We start from the raw sequence: 15,072 nt of genomic DNA on the forward strand, positions 1-15,072 counted from the left end.
TTTTCATTTTTATTTTCACTCCAGTGTCGTTTGAGAGGTTTCAACATGTCAGCGCCCACTTCAAGTTTACATGGGAATGTTTTGAAAGAAAACAATCAGTTTATAGCTGTAACTGACAATGGTATGAGTAAATACTTGATAAAGTTCAATAAATAATATATTCTCTAACACTAACACCTGTGTACGTTGCAGGTCTTACTTGCAATCTCTTAACTAAGTAGCTATAAATAATTAACTTAACACATAACTACTACTTCCTTACTAACTACTATTCTTACGGCAGTGGCTACGGGTACGGTAGCCGTATCTTAATGTCTCGAGGCTACGGGTACGGGAGTCCATTCGCTTTCATACTTAACGAGACAAAGATGGCGGCAGTGGCGCTAGATTTCGAAATAACGCCTTGGGAAATAAATTCACGATTTGAGAGTTTAGATGAGCTAGAACTAGTGTTGTCAATCGGTTGTAATTTCGTAATCGATCATCGGTTGGACCCAAGTAACCGATGATCGGTTACAATCGGTTACTCGGGGTGTTAAATGCCTGCGTGTGCGTAACGTCGTGTGCATGTATGTGCTTGTTTAGCCCTGTTTACTGTTTGTTTTGCACTGTTTACTACTGTGTGTATAATACATGTATGTTAATAAAGGATAACTTGTATAGTAGCGATGATTCTCATCACTTTTCCAAGTTTTCTTGTTCAAGTTTAAAAAAATTTATTTATTTATTTTTTCCCAATGAAATCGATTATGGATTTTGATAACCAAGCGCTTGGTTCGAGCCACTGTTCAACCGATGATCGAGTATAATCGATGATCGTGACATCACTAGCTAGAACCCTAACCCTAACCCTAAACCTAACCCTAATCATAACCCTAAACCTAACCCTAACCCTAATCCTAACCCTAACCCTAACCCTAACGCAAAAAAGGGGCTTGAACGACCGACGGCTACCGTACCTCCAGCCACTGCGTATTCTTACTACTACTACACTAGTTGTAGTAGTAGTTACTACTACTACTACTAGTAGTACTACTACTAATAGTAATACTATAAATACAATAATGTAACCCAAACACAGGATAGGCAAACTCAGTGCTCACTGCTGTTGCTATTGCTAAAATTCATGCCAGAGGCAGAAGCTGCTAGTGCGAGTGTTTTTAGTGCTACAATACTATTACTACTACCAGTATGTAATGTAGTATACTTCAATTACTTGGTCCCTTAGCCTAGGGGAGAATATAGATAGGGTCGCAAATCTAATTTAGGCACCTTAGGTATCACAAAGTGATGCACAGATTTCTGTGTATCATCAACTGATGCACAGACTTTCCGTATATCAGTGTGTAAAGGTTAGGGTTAGGTTTTTTGCATCATTCCTTGATATACGGAAAGTTTGTGCATCAGTTGATGATACACAGAAATCTGTGCATCACTTCGTGATACCTAAGGTGCCTAAAGTGGATTTGCACCCTAGATAGGTGCTGTATCCCTTGTCTAAAGGCAACCTGTTATTAGGCTGACCGAGGAAGCCTTTCTTCCCACAACAGACTTGCCTCTCCAAATAACTCTATTTAATATATCAGTGATGCCAACATAAATTGAATATCCTAACCCCTTTCTTCCAGGCTGACTAACTTACCTAATCTATTCTTCTAGTCCTCATGGAGCCTTCGGGCTGGTCTCAGCGTTTTGAAGTCTATTTTTTGGCTCTAAATAAACAATAGGAAACAAACTTGGTGCAAGACCTTGCAATATTATTAATTGCTAGGGCTGTAACGATACATAAGCCTCTCGATTCGATCCGGTTCTCGATATTAGCCTCTCGATTCGATTCCTTCGATTCGATTCCCAAAATATTGAAATGTTATCTTATTTTTTATATTTTCATTATTTTGCAATAATAAATTATTAGAAATTGCCAATAAATACTAAATGGTGAATAGACTAGAGAGTCTAGAGAGTATATATACACTGCTGTCGCTGAGTAACATTGGCGAGTAACACTCCACAGTATATAGCGTAGTGCCGCCATCTATTGGAGGAAAAAAGTGGTATCGAAGTGGAATCTTAAATACGGGGAAAAATATCGAGGATTGGATCGAGGGAAGAGAATCGCGATCCGATTCGATTTCAGTGGCTCATTACAGCACTATTAATTGCTTATTCATATAGAATGCAAGACACCTTCAAAGACAGCGAACCTTACTGGACTGCCGAGGAGGGTAAAGGATTGCTGTGCTGACTGGTACAACTATGTACAGAAGTGGGAGGAAGCCAATATCTCTGGAGCAACTTTAGTGAAAAATATCGCCAACTGTCGCTTGAAACTAGCGTACGTAATCAGCCGCATCAGATGTAGGGTCTGGTATACATGCTTCCCTTTATGTAGCTGTCATGTTTTTCCTGGTGAGATTAGCCCCAATAATCCTAGATATAGAACTTGACTTATAGATATAGAAGTGATCCTAAATATAGTGTGATGTTGTTGCACAGAAATGGATAGATGCTTTATGACGTACCAAACGTGTAATTTTCTGTAAAAGAAGAAAACTGATTTCAACTAATATCATTTATTATATCATTATTTATCAAATTTACTATAATTATTTATGAAGTTAATTATGTTAATATAAGGGCTATATATGTGTGTGTTTAATTTACATTATTATTGGTTATGTTTACATTAATAATTATTTGTGTAAAAGCCTAGGTTGTAAAGTGGGATATAAAGTGCATCACTGTTGCTTATAATTGTAGATAAAACAAGCATTCGTGTTAGTAAAACTGGTAATTTAAATTATTGTGCAACTGTGATGTTTATTTAATTTGCAGCTTTGATAAACAGGAAGAGCAAACAAGCAAGAAGCTTTCAGAGGATGATAAAGATTCAGTCTTGGCAGAGATGCAGACTGACTGTGAGGAGCTAGAAACATTGTACCAATCTATGGTATGCTGCGGGTCAACAATATTGGATCTGCATAACAAATGTGTAATAATATCATTTAGCGGTATAATAATATAATATACTATGATATTATCAGAAGAATTCAATATATGGGGTTGTGGTCATGACTGAAAGTGTCATACTATATCAATTCTGAATGAAATACCAGTGCAGTATAATACTATCCATTTGTTATCACATTGATTGCACAAACCCTTACGGTGCCACTAAACTGCCCTCAATGCATGTATGAACCTTTATTCTGTATGACCACTTGTGTTCTCTTGTAGGCAAAAATTCTTGCAAAGATGGAGACAATAACTTCAAACCTGCAAGCATGTGCAACTCTCCATCTGTATCAGTCACATTCGACAGATGGTGTCACAGATGTTCTGTTTCAAACCTGGCCAACAGCTATGTTTGGTAAGCTTTAGGTGACATGTTACTACTCGATTAGGATGCATAAAGAGGAGAGGGTTTTCTGCCAAATTTGCATAACATTCAAGGTATGTTGAATAAAATTAAGAAGTAATTAATGTGCACACTCCATTTTTCACCCGAAATATTTTTGTCAGGTGAAACGTCATCCACGCTACTGCTGATGTATCAACACGAGCTTCCTGTGAAGCAGGCAATTCTACACCAGGTGGCACACCTAGAGAACAGAGAGCTGTTGATGCTTTACGTGGCAGCATGGGTTCATCAGGCTTACATAGAGCCCAGGAGTAAAGCCTTGCTAGAGGCAATGCTCGCTGAAGTGCAACTTAGATGACAGAATATTCTATTTGATTTGTATAGGCAATTATATATTTATTTTTATATAAATGTGAACGTTAACAACAAAAATCTACTAAAAGAATACGAGTGGCAAGACAAATGATTATCGATTCAAAGCAATTATATTTGTTCATTATTGAATCCCAGAATCTTCTCATTTTCTTCAATAAAACTCATTAATGGCAAACAATAATCTCGGCCCGCTCTTTTCATCATAATTTACAATAAGTATCAGTTGTATGCATGTGCCATTCACCAAAAATAGCATTTCTTGCACTGCCACTGATGTTCTCGCGCTTAGTTCATCGTTAATATAATCAAATTTACATGAGTCCCTAACACTGTAACAGTGATTGGCACTGAGCCTACCTGCATTTTAGCCAAAGCTACTACTGAGTAACCTTTACTCAGGTACATAAATATATACATATAAACACCTTGTGTAAGCTGTCACATGCCATTTAAGTTTATCTTTTTAATTTGCAATGTTATATTGCCTGCTGAGTGGATAAAATGATATCGCATACACAAAACAATACTCTTCTCTCTCTCTGAACTATACAAGTTTATCCTGGTTTTAGGATAGAACTGTCCAACTTTCAGAATGAATACCGTCCCAGATTGGCAATTTTCTCCTGTAATGCTCAAAAGCAATATCATATATATGGAATATCTGTCAATAGTCAACCAATTGTAACCTAGTCTGAAGTCAATTAGTCCTTTACGCATGACATTAACACAGAAACCTGTTTGCATAATAAGCATTGTCTGAATACATGTTTCATAAAGATGAAAGAGTTAATTCCTTATATTGCAAAAAGATGGGGGGGGGGGTGGTATTACGCAGTATTACTTGGTTATGCATTATTTAACAAGTTACAGAATGGTTTCCTTGTGTGGGGAAAAGTCCTTATCGCCCTTGTATTCCTGCTGCTGTTGAATCAGACGGATCTGTACTCGGATGCCAACGCAGGCTTGCCTCTCCTTCACAACTTGCCTTGTCAGATCTATGTTCTTGCTCTGTACATAAAATAGCAGAAATTAACAACAGGTAGTACTTTATGCAAAGATGGGTGATGTGTCTGTGTGACCTATCAAAGAATGGCTTATCATTAGCAGTGAGTGCCAACTGGATTTCAATCACACCTCCGTTTGGACTCTCAAATCCACCTTGCCAGCAGGACCACCAATTCGTGATTTGGATCAGTGATTCGACCAAACAAATGCATATGACCAGTGGAGTCATGTCATCAGGGGTAGATAATGACAAATCGTTTGTAAATAAATAAAATAAGTAATTTGTAATTATAATAAAATAAAATGTAAATAAAACAAATAAGTAATTTGTAATTATACTAAAATAAAATGTAAATAAAACAAATGAATAATTTTTCATTATCTACCCCCGATGTCATGCGAGTAAAAGATTATGCCCAAATGAAACCCACGCTTGTATGGCTCGACCTTCGCTCACCTCCAGCTGATCGTTATCCTCCATGAGTTTCTTTAGCACCATCAGCAGCTCCTCCTCATCCTCACTCTCACTCGAGCTCGTCGACTCGAAGTCGGAGAGCGAGCTCGCCTCGCTGCTGCTGTCCTCTAGTCGTGAGCTCTCGATCGCATTGATCTCTTCTCTCAGCCTCGCGATCTCATCTCTCTCGGCCTGAGTTTGACAACAGTAACAAGGTATCTTGTAGCCTAGCACGTTCTAACAAGGTATCTTGTAGCCTAGCACGTTCTAACAAGGCTTCTGACATCTTCACCGTCTCAAAATTCAGAGTTGACCTACTGCATACATGATCATTTGATTGATCGGGAGCCATGCGGATATGAGATGCAAGGTCAACGTACCTGTATCCGCTGCCGCAGCGTCTTGGCAATGGATAGCAGGTCGTCCTCCTCCAGTTTGAGATAGCGCTGCTCAGCAAGCAAGTCTAGCATCTCGTACGTCAGACCAGATGTGTCTACAAAAAAGGCAAGGTTACACTAAAAAAACCCTTTGGTCAGGTCAGAACGTCTCGACATCCGACTCTAGCATGTAATCGACTGCATTCAAAATAAATGGTTTTTACATAGGCTTTACTTGGATAGCACCCAGGGCCACCCGGTTAACGTTAAGACTAGTGCTAAGACTAATTTTGTATCTGAGAATGGGCCCAACAGTGTAGCTTCTGGACTAGACTTGTTCGCGAATCTCTCACCTTGCACTTGGTGCTGAATTCTATGAGCAAAGCAAAATTCTGATCTCAGTGGTTTCATATAATAATGGGTGGTGGACTATGAGATGTATAAATCGCACAGCCACTTATTCACAGTAAGTCAAGGCAGCAATCTTGAGGTCAAGGATCATGACTACCTCTGTTTTCTCTTCCCACTATTAATTTGTCAGCAGAGCTAATTAAAGAAAAATGGTGGAATGCAAAATCAAATTTTCTTACAGATTACTTCCATTTAAATTTGCTTTGCTTTGATTTAGTTAAATCAGTTTACCAGTTACTTGTTGTAAGTATGCCTATGTAGTTCTTTCCATGTTATGACTCCAGTTAATACCTTCTGATTTTGTAGACACAGCTGTAAGTGGCTTGTCTTCTTGTTTTACATTCCCTTGAGTTACTGGTGTCTGTGTTTCTTCCGTTGGCACCACACTAGGTAGCTCTTGAGTATCGGGTTGTTTCCCATCTTGGCCCTCCGTTTCTGACAACTCATGGGAGCTCTCCACTGGTATCTTTCCTTTCGTCCTACTCACACTATCTACAAGGTCAGTGGCCACGTTGGATTTGTCCTCTGGCTCTTCATTATCAGACAGTTCTATCGTTATTTCATCAGGTTTCACGACATCTGCATCTGCCTGCATGTCATCCGACGCCGTCTTCATAACGCTGTTCTCTTTGGCTGTTGCAGTTTCGCCCTTCTCGGCAGCCACAGCCGATACGCTCTTGACTTCCTTCTCTGCGAACTCAGCCGCTGCTTCTTTTAGCTCCTTCTTTGCCAAAGCAGCAGCATCAACACTCAGTCGGATCGCCTGTATGGCTTTAGTTGGATCAGGTGCCCGACCTGGAGATATTTGAAGAGAAGTTGATTAGGAATTGAATAATTTACAACTAGATGGCCAGACTGCTTGCATGCAAAAAGCATAGTCATAAGTTCAAACAACGCTTACATGTCCCCTTTGACACCTTAGTGTGACATTTTTGCTGTGATAATCTACCTCATAGAAATAGTACATGTACAGCATTATGTTGTGAAAATATAGGAATGATGTGATCGCGTACAACCTAAGGCAATGCAAGCATGCGCAACAGTGCATTGTAATGGCCAGCTCAGCTGCATGAAAAGTCTCTCATGATTAAATTAAATTTTAATAACACCGACATTTATCTTTAAGTAGCAGACGCTACATCTGCTACCACCATTACTGGTCATTGGCATTTGTACTGTGAGTCCGCTTATTCGTAGAGATAGAACCAAGTTTTGTGAAAAGGGTATAGCGGAGTTATTTGCCTTACCTTTACCCGAATCACCTTTACTTTGTCTTGTACGCGGTGACTTGCTAGGAGTGGATGTTGAGCTCTCGCCTCCACCCTTCCCTGTGCTCTCTGCACCCAGAGCAGTTCCATCCTCCTTCCTCGCTTGACTCTTGATGTCAGCCACCCGCTTGGCAACCCTTAACTGCCAGTTTGGGAGAACCGTGCTTAGTTCAACCAAATAACTTGTAAATAACTAAATGTATCACGTTACTTACAGAACAGTAGCATGAACAAACCTTTATGGGGGGAAATTTAACGATTAAAGTGGAGAATATTGAAGGAATTCTATTTTACGGCTTCAAGAAATAAATCACGCTTAGCATAGAATAAGGCTGTAAGAATATTTTGTTTCATTATTTTTTAACTTAAGTTATGATTATTTAAGTTTATTTGGCCTACTTTTTCTGCTTCAGAATCCTTAAGCAGCTACCCCACCCCCTACAAACATACTGAGGCTACGAGAATATTCACACCCACTAAGAATCCTCTGCAATTTCACGACAACAGGTGCCACTTATCTGTGGATGTCGGTGATGAAAATTCCTCTGTCACTGTGCAACAATAGATGGCACCACCATCCAGATAATGGCACCACATTTCCGCTGCACGATGGCACCACACAGCCGATAACGACACGTACCTTCCGCTTTAGTTGGGTGACAATGCGCTGAATCTCCCAGAGTAGCTCCTCCTTCTGCTTGCTCGTGTTGCCAGCATTGATCTCTGCATGCAGCTGGTTGAGGATGCCCTCTTGTCTCTGTATCTCCTCCTCAATGCAGGCCGGGTTATCAGGCAGCTCCAGTGACAGTCTGGTTGACGTTCCTGGCTTTAGCGCAGGAATGTACCTGATTAGCAGACAAAGTTGCCGTCAAAAACCGCTGTGTCAACAAAGGCAGACACTCGCAAAAGCCGTGCAGTTGCTTGTATTATATAGGAAATTTTTTCAAGCAGTTGGATGAAAAATGCTGCTGTTTAAAATTTCCAGAGTAACTTTATTTTCCTGATACATCTGTAATTTGGATAAATATGGATCTGAATTAAAAGATGAATAATATTATCTCTATCTGGGCCCATTTGACAATCTTGCTCGAAACCTTACGCACTTCACATCAGACCTACTGAGTGACCAAGCACTTGGTCTGCTTACTTTTTTATTTGAGTCCCTTTGAAGAGAGTAGCGTGGTGAATGAAGAACATGTTGAGCACTCGATGACTGACTTGCAGCGTCGGACTAAGTACGATTGACACGTTCTGCAGACTCATCTTGTTGGCCGCCTCCTGTTAACAGCCCAAAAAATAATTTTGATTTTGGTTTTGCAAACCTAGTACAGTCAACTCTGTGTTAGAAGACAGGTATCTGTTAATGACAGTTTTTGGCATTTCCTTTGAGTGGTAATTATAGTGGAACAACCTCTGTAGAATAAACAGGTGTCTAAAAAACACCTTTGGGGTTTCACTTGATTGACTCATGTAGGTATTACTGTATGTACTCATCACACTTTATCATATCAGTCAATCATCTTTGGGTTATGGTGAATAAAAACAGATCATTACCACCCTCCGTACTTACTCATCTAGCAGAGCAGAATGAGTATCATTATTGTTATTCACCATCATCTCATTATAGATATAATCTAAGAAAAGCTTTGTTTAATCTAGTATTTTATAAAATGGTTGATTCCTCTATTTCAGCACTATCAATGGTTTGTTTACCTTCTCAATAACATGCACCATGTGCTTTATAATCCAAGACAGTAGCAGTCTGTTGTGTAGTGGCAGTTCCTGAAGAATTTGCATCACTGCTCCTAGCTTCTGCTCCTCATTTTTCCTCGCTGTAAACAAACAACAACAATTACAACAACAAAGTTACTGCAATGTGCAAAGTGAAATCTATAACAATTGTCCGTTTTGTTGATATTTACATACAAATCGTTTCCATGATAGCATTTTTGACAGTTCCTGTCAGCTGACTGCAAAAAAAACGAGTTTGATTATGGTTAGGTCTAAAAAAAAGACGTTAGTTTCCGCTAACAAGCTGAAAAACTTGGACACGATAGGCAAGCAAAACTATTTTTATCAAATTTTTTTATTTTATTCTAACAATACTTGTTTTATACTTATAACAGCCCATATAATGACTTAAAAGTCTCAAGAGATTCAACCCAGAAGGTACAGAAACAAGAACGTATTTTAAATTTAAATTTTTTTATTTTTTGCTGATCACAGTAAAAGGTTTCGAATCGGCGGTTTAAAATGGACTCGGTCGGGTTAGCCGAAACAAACGTCTTTTTTACGCCTTAGGTCATTGGTTTCCAACTATATTTTGGCTGTGACCCAAGTTAAAGCTGTTGGGCCTACATGACAGTCTTTAGGTACAACAGAGCTAAGATCACAGAAGGGACTTCATGCAGTTCTTGGTGAGCTTTAAACACCAACTGCTCAAAATCGCATGGCAAACGAGTTTTCGCTCTGCACTCGTACTTGGCATTAAGAGCCACTAATCTGCAGCAACAGAAGGACAGTACAGGTGATGATTCAAGCTGTTTTGGCACTGGTGTGACGCGCACTCACCGCAGGCTTCCTCAAGACGGTTCGTCAGGTCTGATGCGATGATAGGCTCCGGGATCTCTCGTAGATACTGCTTCAGCAGGCTGGCGACGGTGTTGGAGTCATAGTCAGTCAGCTTCGGGCATAGACCCTTGTTGTAGCATTTTTTCAATGTCTCCACTTTCGACTTGGTGCCGGGTTGTCGGTAGATCCCCTCACACTTCAATCCTGCAAGCAAATATGATACAATGGAAGCCTTCTAGAAAGAGTGGACCCTATGCATGTTGTTGTATGCACGAACACTAGTCTCATGCTAATAGACAGATTCAAACATCTGCAGGTAAGTAATCGATGACTAGACGAGGTATCCTAGACTGTTATTGTATTTAACCATGTGTTAAATTTCTCAGCTGTACGAATCGTAAGGATAGAGGAACCCTCCTCACTTTCCGCAATCCCTCAAAATTTGTCTCAATACACTGCTGTGGCTGCCCTATCTGGTTTGCCCCTGTGCCCTTTCAATACATTCAATGCACATTTAATGAATTTTGGCCCTTGGCCTTTTTTCACCATGACAGTGCCCATAAAATTCTGAATAAACCTAAGGCAACACTTCCTTAACGTATAAATAATAAAAATTTGACTTCTGCAGATGAGTTACAGCCCAAGCATGTAGTTACATCTACACACACTGTTCGGATCCTAATCATCACATTTAAATATATTTATATTAGTAATTAATGCTAGTTTATGTAGGTAATACTAGGTTGTTTTAAAAATGAATTATAATAACACCAAACTTTTACTCACCATTCTCTTCAACAAAGTCAATACACTCTCGTACAATGATGGGTAGTTCTATACCATCATGGCACATGCTTCTCTCTACAGCCAGAGAAAGTGGTACACCAAACACAGGCCTCTCTGAAAATAAACATAAATTTTGTTTAGTATCACTGACTGCTAAATGACAGGCGTGCCAACGTGATGTTCAGTACAGGTTTATTATTTTAACAAAACATGAAAATGCATGGTACTAGCCTGGAATATCTATTGAATCTTCTTTCTGCTGGAGCTTCCTTTTCATTTTTAGCTTCAGTTTGTGTCGCTGTTTAGCTTTCTCTTTGTCTTTGTCACGATCTTTATCACCCTTTGTTTTATCTTTATCTTTATCTCTATCCTTATCTTTACACTTGTCCTTGTCCTTTTCCCGGTCTTTATTCTTGTCTTTGTCTTTTTCTCGCTCCTTCACTTTGGGTTTTTCTGATTTCTTAGCAAACCTAAATGAGTGCTTGGACTTCTTAATTTTTGTAGGGCTTCTGCAATCAATCACAACACATTTTAACTGACAGTCATGTCATATTTACATAAACTTATATACTTTGAAATCATTATCATGACCATTATTCTTTGACTTATAGTTATATTATAATAATGCCAGAAGATAAGATTATTATCATCTTTTAGTGACTAGCACAATTTATTGTGGTGAGCATTTCCTACTTTGAGCCCTCTGGCACCAGTTCCTCTCCAGAACTCTCTCCCTCAAATGCCTTGTATCCTTTTTCCTTGTCTTTCTTCTTATCCTTCTTTTTGCCATCTTTCTTTCTTGGGGGTCTTTCCGGTTCTTCACCCACTGCAAGCAATTTAAATAAAACAAATAGGTGAATCAACACCAAACTACGTGAAGAATAACAATAAATTATAAGGGCATATTAACCTATGTGGCAGAGTAGTGAAAGCATATTTATTAGACTATATGGTAGAACTGTGAGGGTCTATTACACTATATGTCATATATAGAGTAACTGGGGCTTATTAAACTACGATGTGGAGAAGTTTGGTTGTTCTTAAACTACATTATTTAATTGTATTGTCTGTTGGTCTACTATACCCATGTCATCTTCATCAGGATACAATCCCGGAAACTCCCTTTCAACATGAGCATCAAAGCTCATCCTAAAATAAAATGTGAAGACTGTAAGATTATTAGCACATTGCATACATTGCACGCACTTCTTGTAAGCCACTTCGTAGTTACGCATTGAGCATGCGCGAGATTCCCACGTAAACTTTTGCCAAAGGTCAATTGTACATAAACCGCTCGCTGTGTCTCCATTGATGTGATAGCAAGTGGAACCGTACGTACTGTATTTGTCCAAGTTTGAAATAAAATCACATTTAACTAAGATTTGCCCAATATAGAATGTGTGTAAACTTCATTTATACATGTAGAACAAATACATGTTATCAGGAGATGTTATTTGTTCAATTTTGTTACTTAGTTGATAAATGGAAAAATGCTTGGTTATAATTGATATCCTATCTTTTAGGTATAGGGATACATGTTTATAAAGGACTCATGAAATGATTTCAGTACTAATTATGCCAATAACGTAAACATGCATGTGTGAACAACTTTCCAGTTTACCTAGTAGCTATTTGTACACATGAGAATTAAGACATTATAAAACTATTTTAAGTCCATCCTTTATTGAAAGGTTTCCTTAATATTTTTCATCCTCACCAAAGTTTCTGTAATTGTCATAATGGACATCTGACGTCTCCATCACCATTTTCTCATTCCATCATTCATACACATGCAGTTACATCTCATTCTCAATTATACAGGGTTTCTTATACATAAGAGGCACAGTGGCGCACCGCCGTTGTCAAATTTAACATCGCCGTTGTGAAAATGTTCCTGTATTTACTGATAAGTATATCCTGTATCTATATACCTAGATAAGTATATCAATACATCCTGTATTTGAATCCATCATGCGCGTTTTTTCCCCAAACTGGCCATTACCTCATTTGTCTAATTTTCCCTCAGAAGAAACCCTGTTAAATACTTAAAAAAGCAAAAAACATTCAATAATTAAATAGCATTCATTAATAAACATAACATTGTTTGAATGCATACTATTTGAGTTATTAGAATTTTGATTACAATATATGTCCATACTATGCCAGCTAAAATACCATTTACATAGGAGTCACGCATATATTTTTTATTATTAATATCAAATGGTACTTAAATTGAAGGTTTTCATAGATATTAATAATAAGAAATATAAGAAATTATGATACATGTTTATTCCCTGCTGTCTATTATTCACGCATTTATTTCATTGCTATTTTTTAAACTTTCTACATTATAAATTATCACATTTGCAGGTTTCATACAGGTATACACGTACACAATTTCCCCATTTTCATTGCTTTAATTGCTTGTACAATGTATTTAGAGGCTAACATTCCTCCTTGTTCATATACATGTAGTTAGATGTGCATTAAACATGAATCAATATATATGCATTGCAAGTTAATTACATGTATGTCTGACTGTACATTTCTGTTGTTATAGAATTAAGAAATCCAGGGAGCAAAAAGACATCCATAAATAAATGATATGACCGAGACTGACTGAACTGACTAACTGCAGTTAACTGACTGACCGAGAAGAACCGACACTGCATATCTACCTAAAATACCCCACAATGAATATCATACACACGTGTAAAAATCCAAAAAACAAGTACAGCCAGATAGTCGATCGGTTCAGTACAGAAAACAAACGCACGCACGATTTTACATAGCTTCTGTATAACATTCATGCATATTATCCTGATATTATGTAGTATACGGCAAGCACGTACGAGCGAACGCGCGATCCAACTTTTCAGCTATGTACAAATGACCTATGACCCGATGACGTCATAGGGCTCCAGTGCGTAACTACGAAGTGGCTTATTAGTTTGCCATTGCCATTCATCTGAAAGCTGAGATGGAATGATAGTTTCACACTAAAATAATGTTTATTAGTGTAAACTAGATCTTAAATCAAATTCATCATTACATGCGCTTGAAATTAATATTAACTGTCACTGATCAATACAGATTAGTAACACCTGCAAATCAGTAATCCACGATTTTTCCAGCTGACCCAGATCATTATACAGAGTGGCCATATGCCCGGCAGCCGGCATATATCTGACGGCTACCGGGCACGGTCTTCGATTTCCTAAATGCCCGGCAGTTTTTTTTAATTTTCAGCGTTATCTCAAGTAAACAAGGGTTAGGGTTAGGGTTAGGAACTGCCGGGCATTTAAGAAATCAAAGACCGTGCCCGGCTGCCGGGCATATAGCCACAGCGATCATTATATCTACTCTAGTCATTCTCCTTATTTACTGTTAGATACTACTAGTATTTAGTAAAATAGAGCATGCAATAAAAGACTAATCTCAGTAGGTACTTCTCTTCCAGGCGCCCGGAATCCTTAGTTATTCTAATACTTTTCTACAATGCACTGGCGACTAAGGCTGGAGAACTCCAGTCTGGCTATTCATTCACAATCACATTCACAGCACAGCAAGTTTCATACTAATCTGAAGATATCCATTACTAGATATGCCGGTAAAGGGGTTATTAGATAGTACCAGGGTATGTTCTGGTATAATACCGGACCGTACCCAGGGTACGTTCCGGCAGGACAGTGGCACCATCATAATATTGTACAATAACTATAAGCCTGCTAATTGCTACTACAATAATTGTAAAACTTATAGAAAACTGTCAATACCTTTCCGATTACTCCAACTTACTAAGTTACGTAAACTACGCTTAGTACGCGTAAATGTTTACTAAAGATTACGAATTTCAAACAAACTATTAGCCACTCCCGGGCGCAGACATCTTTCTGTTATAGTGGCGTCCTCTATCATAAATAATTAATTAATTTTTTTATTGCTGATGGCACTCGTTGATGTTACATTTGTTTGAACTTTTTGCACCTTAACATTTGTTGAACTAAGTTTTAAACACTAATAGAACTCTACTTGACAGGCATATAAACGTTTTTTGTGTGTAAAATAAACACGCAATAATCGGGTCGTCCCTTGCAACCACGTGTCACGTGCTGTAAACATTAAGCACTCTGCACTCGATCTGGCAGTCTACACTGTAAAACTAGAGTAAAGGTTTCCGTGATACTGACTCAGGTAATACCAAGTATAGGGTGTATAATTTAAATCTATCTTCTGTCGTCCGTCTGTCATGTATGTCGCCTAGCTCTACCCGTGTAGTTCTTCGATCGCTCCGCATGCCACGGGTGGCATACATTGTCATTAGCAGTGGCGTACGCAGGATTTTCTAAAGGGGGGTGTCAGGAGCACGAGAAGGGGGGGTCTGGGGGGCTCTCCTCCAGAAATTTGTTGAAATTAGCACCCCTCAGATGCGTTTTCTGCGCGAGCATGGGGGTCCGGACCCCC

The 15,072-nt window shown here is 38.7% G+C and overlaps 3 protein-coding genes across 6 annotated transcripts in view; 2 read left to right on the forward strand and 1 right to left on the reverse strand.

The window, feature by feature from the left end:
• Positions 1-40: 40 nt before the first annotated feature.
• LOC106809297 (cyclin-dependent kinase 2-interacting protein-like) lies at positions 41-3,915 on the forward strand. The gene is made up of 5 exons (XM_014812337.1): positions 41-121; positions 2,176-2,335; positions 2,836-2,950; positions 3,238-3,370; positions 3,523-3,915. The coding sequence occupies exons 1-5, from the start codon at positions 46-48 to the stop codon at positions 3,717-3,719; spliced, it is 681 nt and encodes a 226-aa protein (XP_014667823.1). The 5' UTR covers positions 41-45; the 3' UTR covers positions 3,720-3,915.
• LOC106809294 (ralA-binding protein 1-A-like) overlaps positions 3,828-15,072 on the reverse strand; it is a 15,034-nt gene continuing 3,789 nt past the window's right edge. Inside the window, exons 1-14 of one of the 4 annotated variants that reach the window (XM_014812327.1) lie at positions 14,385-14,498; positions 11,693-11,757; positions 11,302-11,434; positions 10,840-11,117; positions 10,609-10,722; positions 9,823-10,026; positions 8,965-9,083; positions 8,399-8,529; positions 7,892-8,096; positions 7,231-7,393; positions 6,275-6,778; positions 5,576-5,688; positions 5,199-5,387; positions 3,828-4,744 (exon numbers count right to left, since the gene is read on the reverse strand). In XM_014812327.1, the coding sequence (XP_014667813.1) occupies positions 4,601-4,744; positions 5,199-5,387; positions 5,576-5,688; positions 6,275-6,778; positions 7,231-7,393; positions 7,892-8,096; positions 8,399-8,529; positions 8,965-9,083; positions 9,823-10,026; positions 10,609-10,722; positions 10,840-11,117; positions 11,302-11,434; positions 11,693-11,756 (2,361 nt within the window). In that variant the 5' untranslated portion in view covers position 11,757; positions 14,385-14,498 and the 3' untranslated portion in view covers positions 3,828-4,600. Of the gene's footprint in view, positions 4,745-5,198; positions 5,388-5,575; positions 5,689-6,274; positions 6,779-7,230; positions 7,394-7,891; positions 8,097-8,398; positions 8,530-8,964; positions 9,084-9,822; positions 10,027-10,608; positions 10,723-10,839; positions 11,118-11,301; positions 11,435-11,692; positions 11,758-12,325; positions 12,346-14,057; positions 14,078-14,384; positions 14,499-15,072 lie in introns of those variants that run through there. The other 3 variants (XM_014812328.1, XM_014812329.1, XM_014812330.1) reach the window with 3 other exon arrangements.
• Positions 14,751-15,072, forward strand: part of LOC106809295 (cyclin-dependent kinase-like 1) — a 39,256-nt gene continuing 38,934 nt past the window's right edge. The window contains exon 1 of the mRNA XM_014812332.1: positions 14,751-14,802. The gene's annotated coding sequence lies outside the window, so the exon portion shown is untranslated. The remainder of the gene's footprint in view (positions 14,803-15,072) is intronic.

The sequence above is a fragment of the Priapulus caudatus genome, unplaced genomic scaffold (genome assembly GCF_000485595.1).
Source record: "Priapulus caudatus unplaced genomic scaffold, Priapulus_caudatus-5.0.1 Scaffold343, whole genome shotgun sequence".
Classification (NCBI taxonomy): Eukaryota; Metazoa; Priapulida; class Priapulimorpha; order Priapulimorphida; family Priapulidae; genus Priapulus; species Priapulus caudatus.

Coding starts and splice junctions, on each gene's coding strand:
- LOC106809297 (XM_014812337.1), top strand. CDS start 46: ATGTCAGCGCCCACTTCAAGTTTACATGGGAATGTTTTGAAAGAAAAC. Junction 2,336..2,835: donor AACTGTCGCTTGAAACTAGC/GTACGTAATCAG, acceptor TTTAATTTGCAG/CTTTGATAAACAGGAAGAGC. Junction 2,951..3,237: donor AAACATTGTACCAATCTATG/GTATGCTGCGGG, acceptor GTTCTCTTGTAG/GCAAAAATTCTTGCAAAGAT.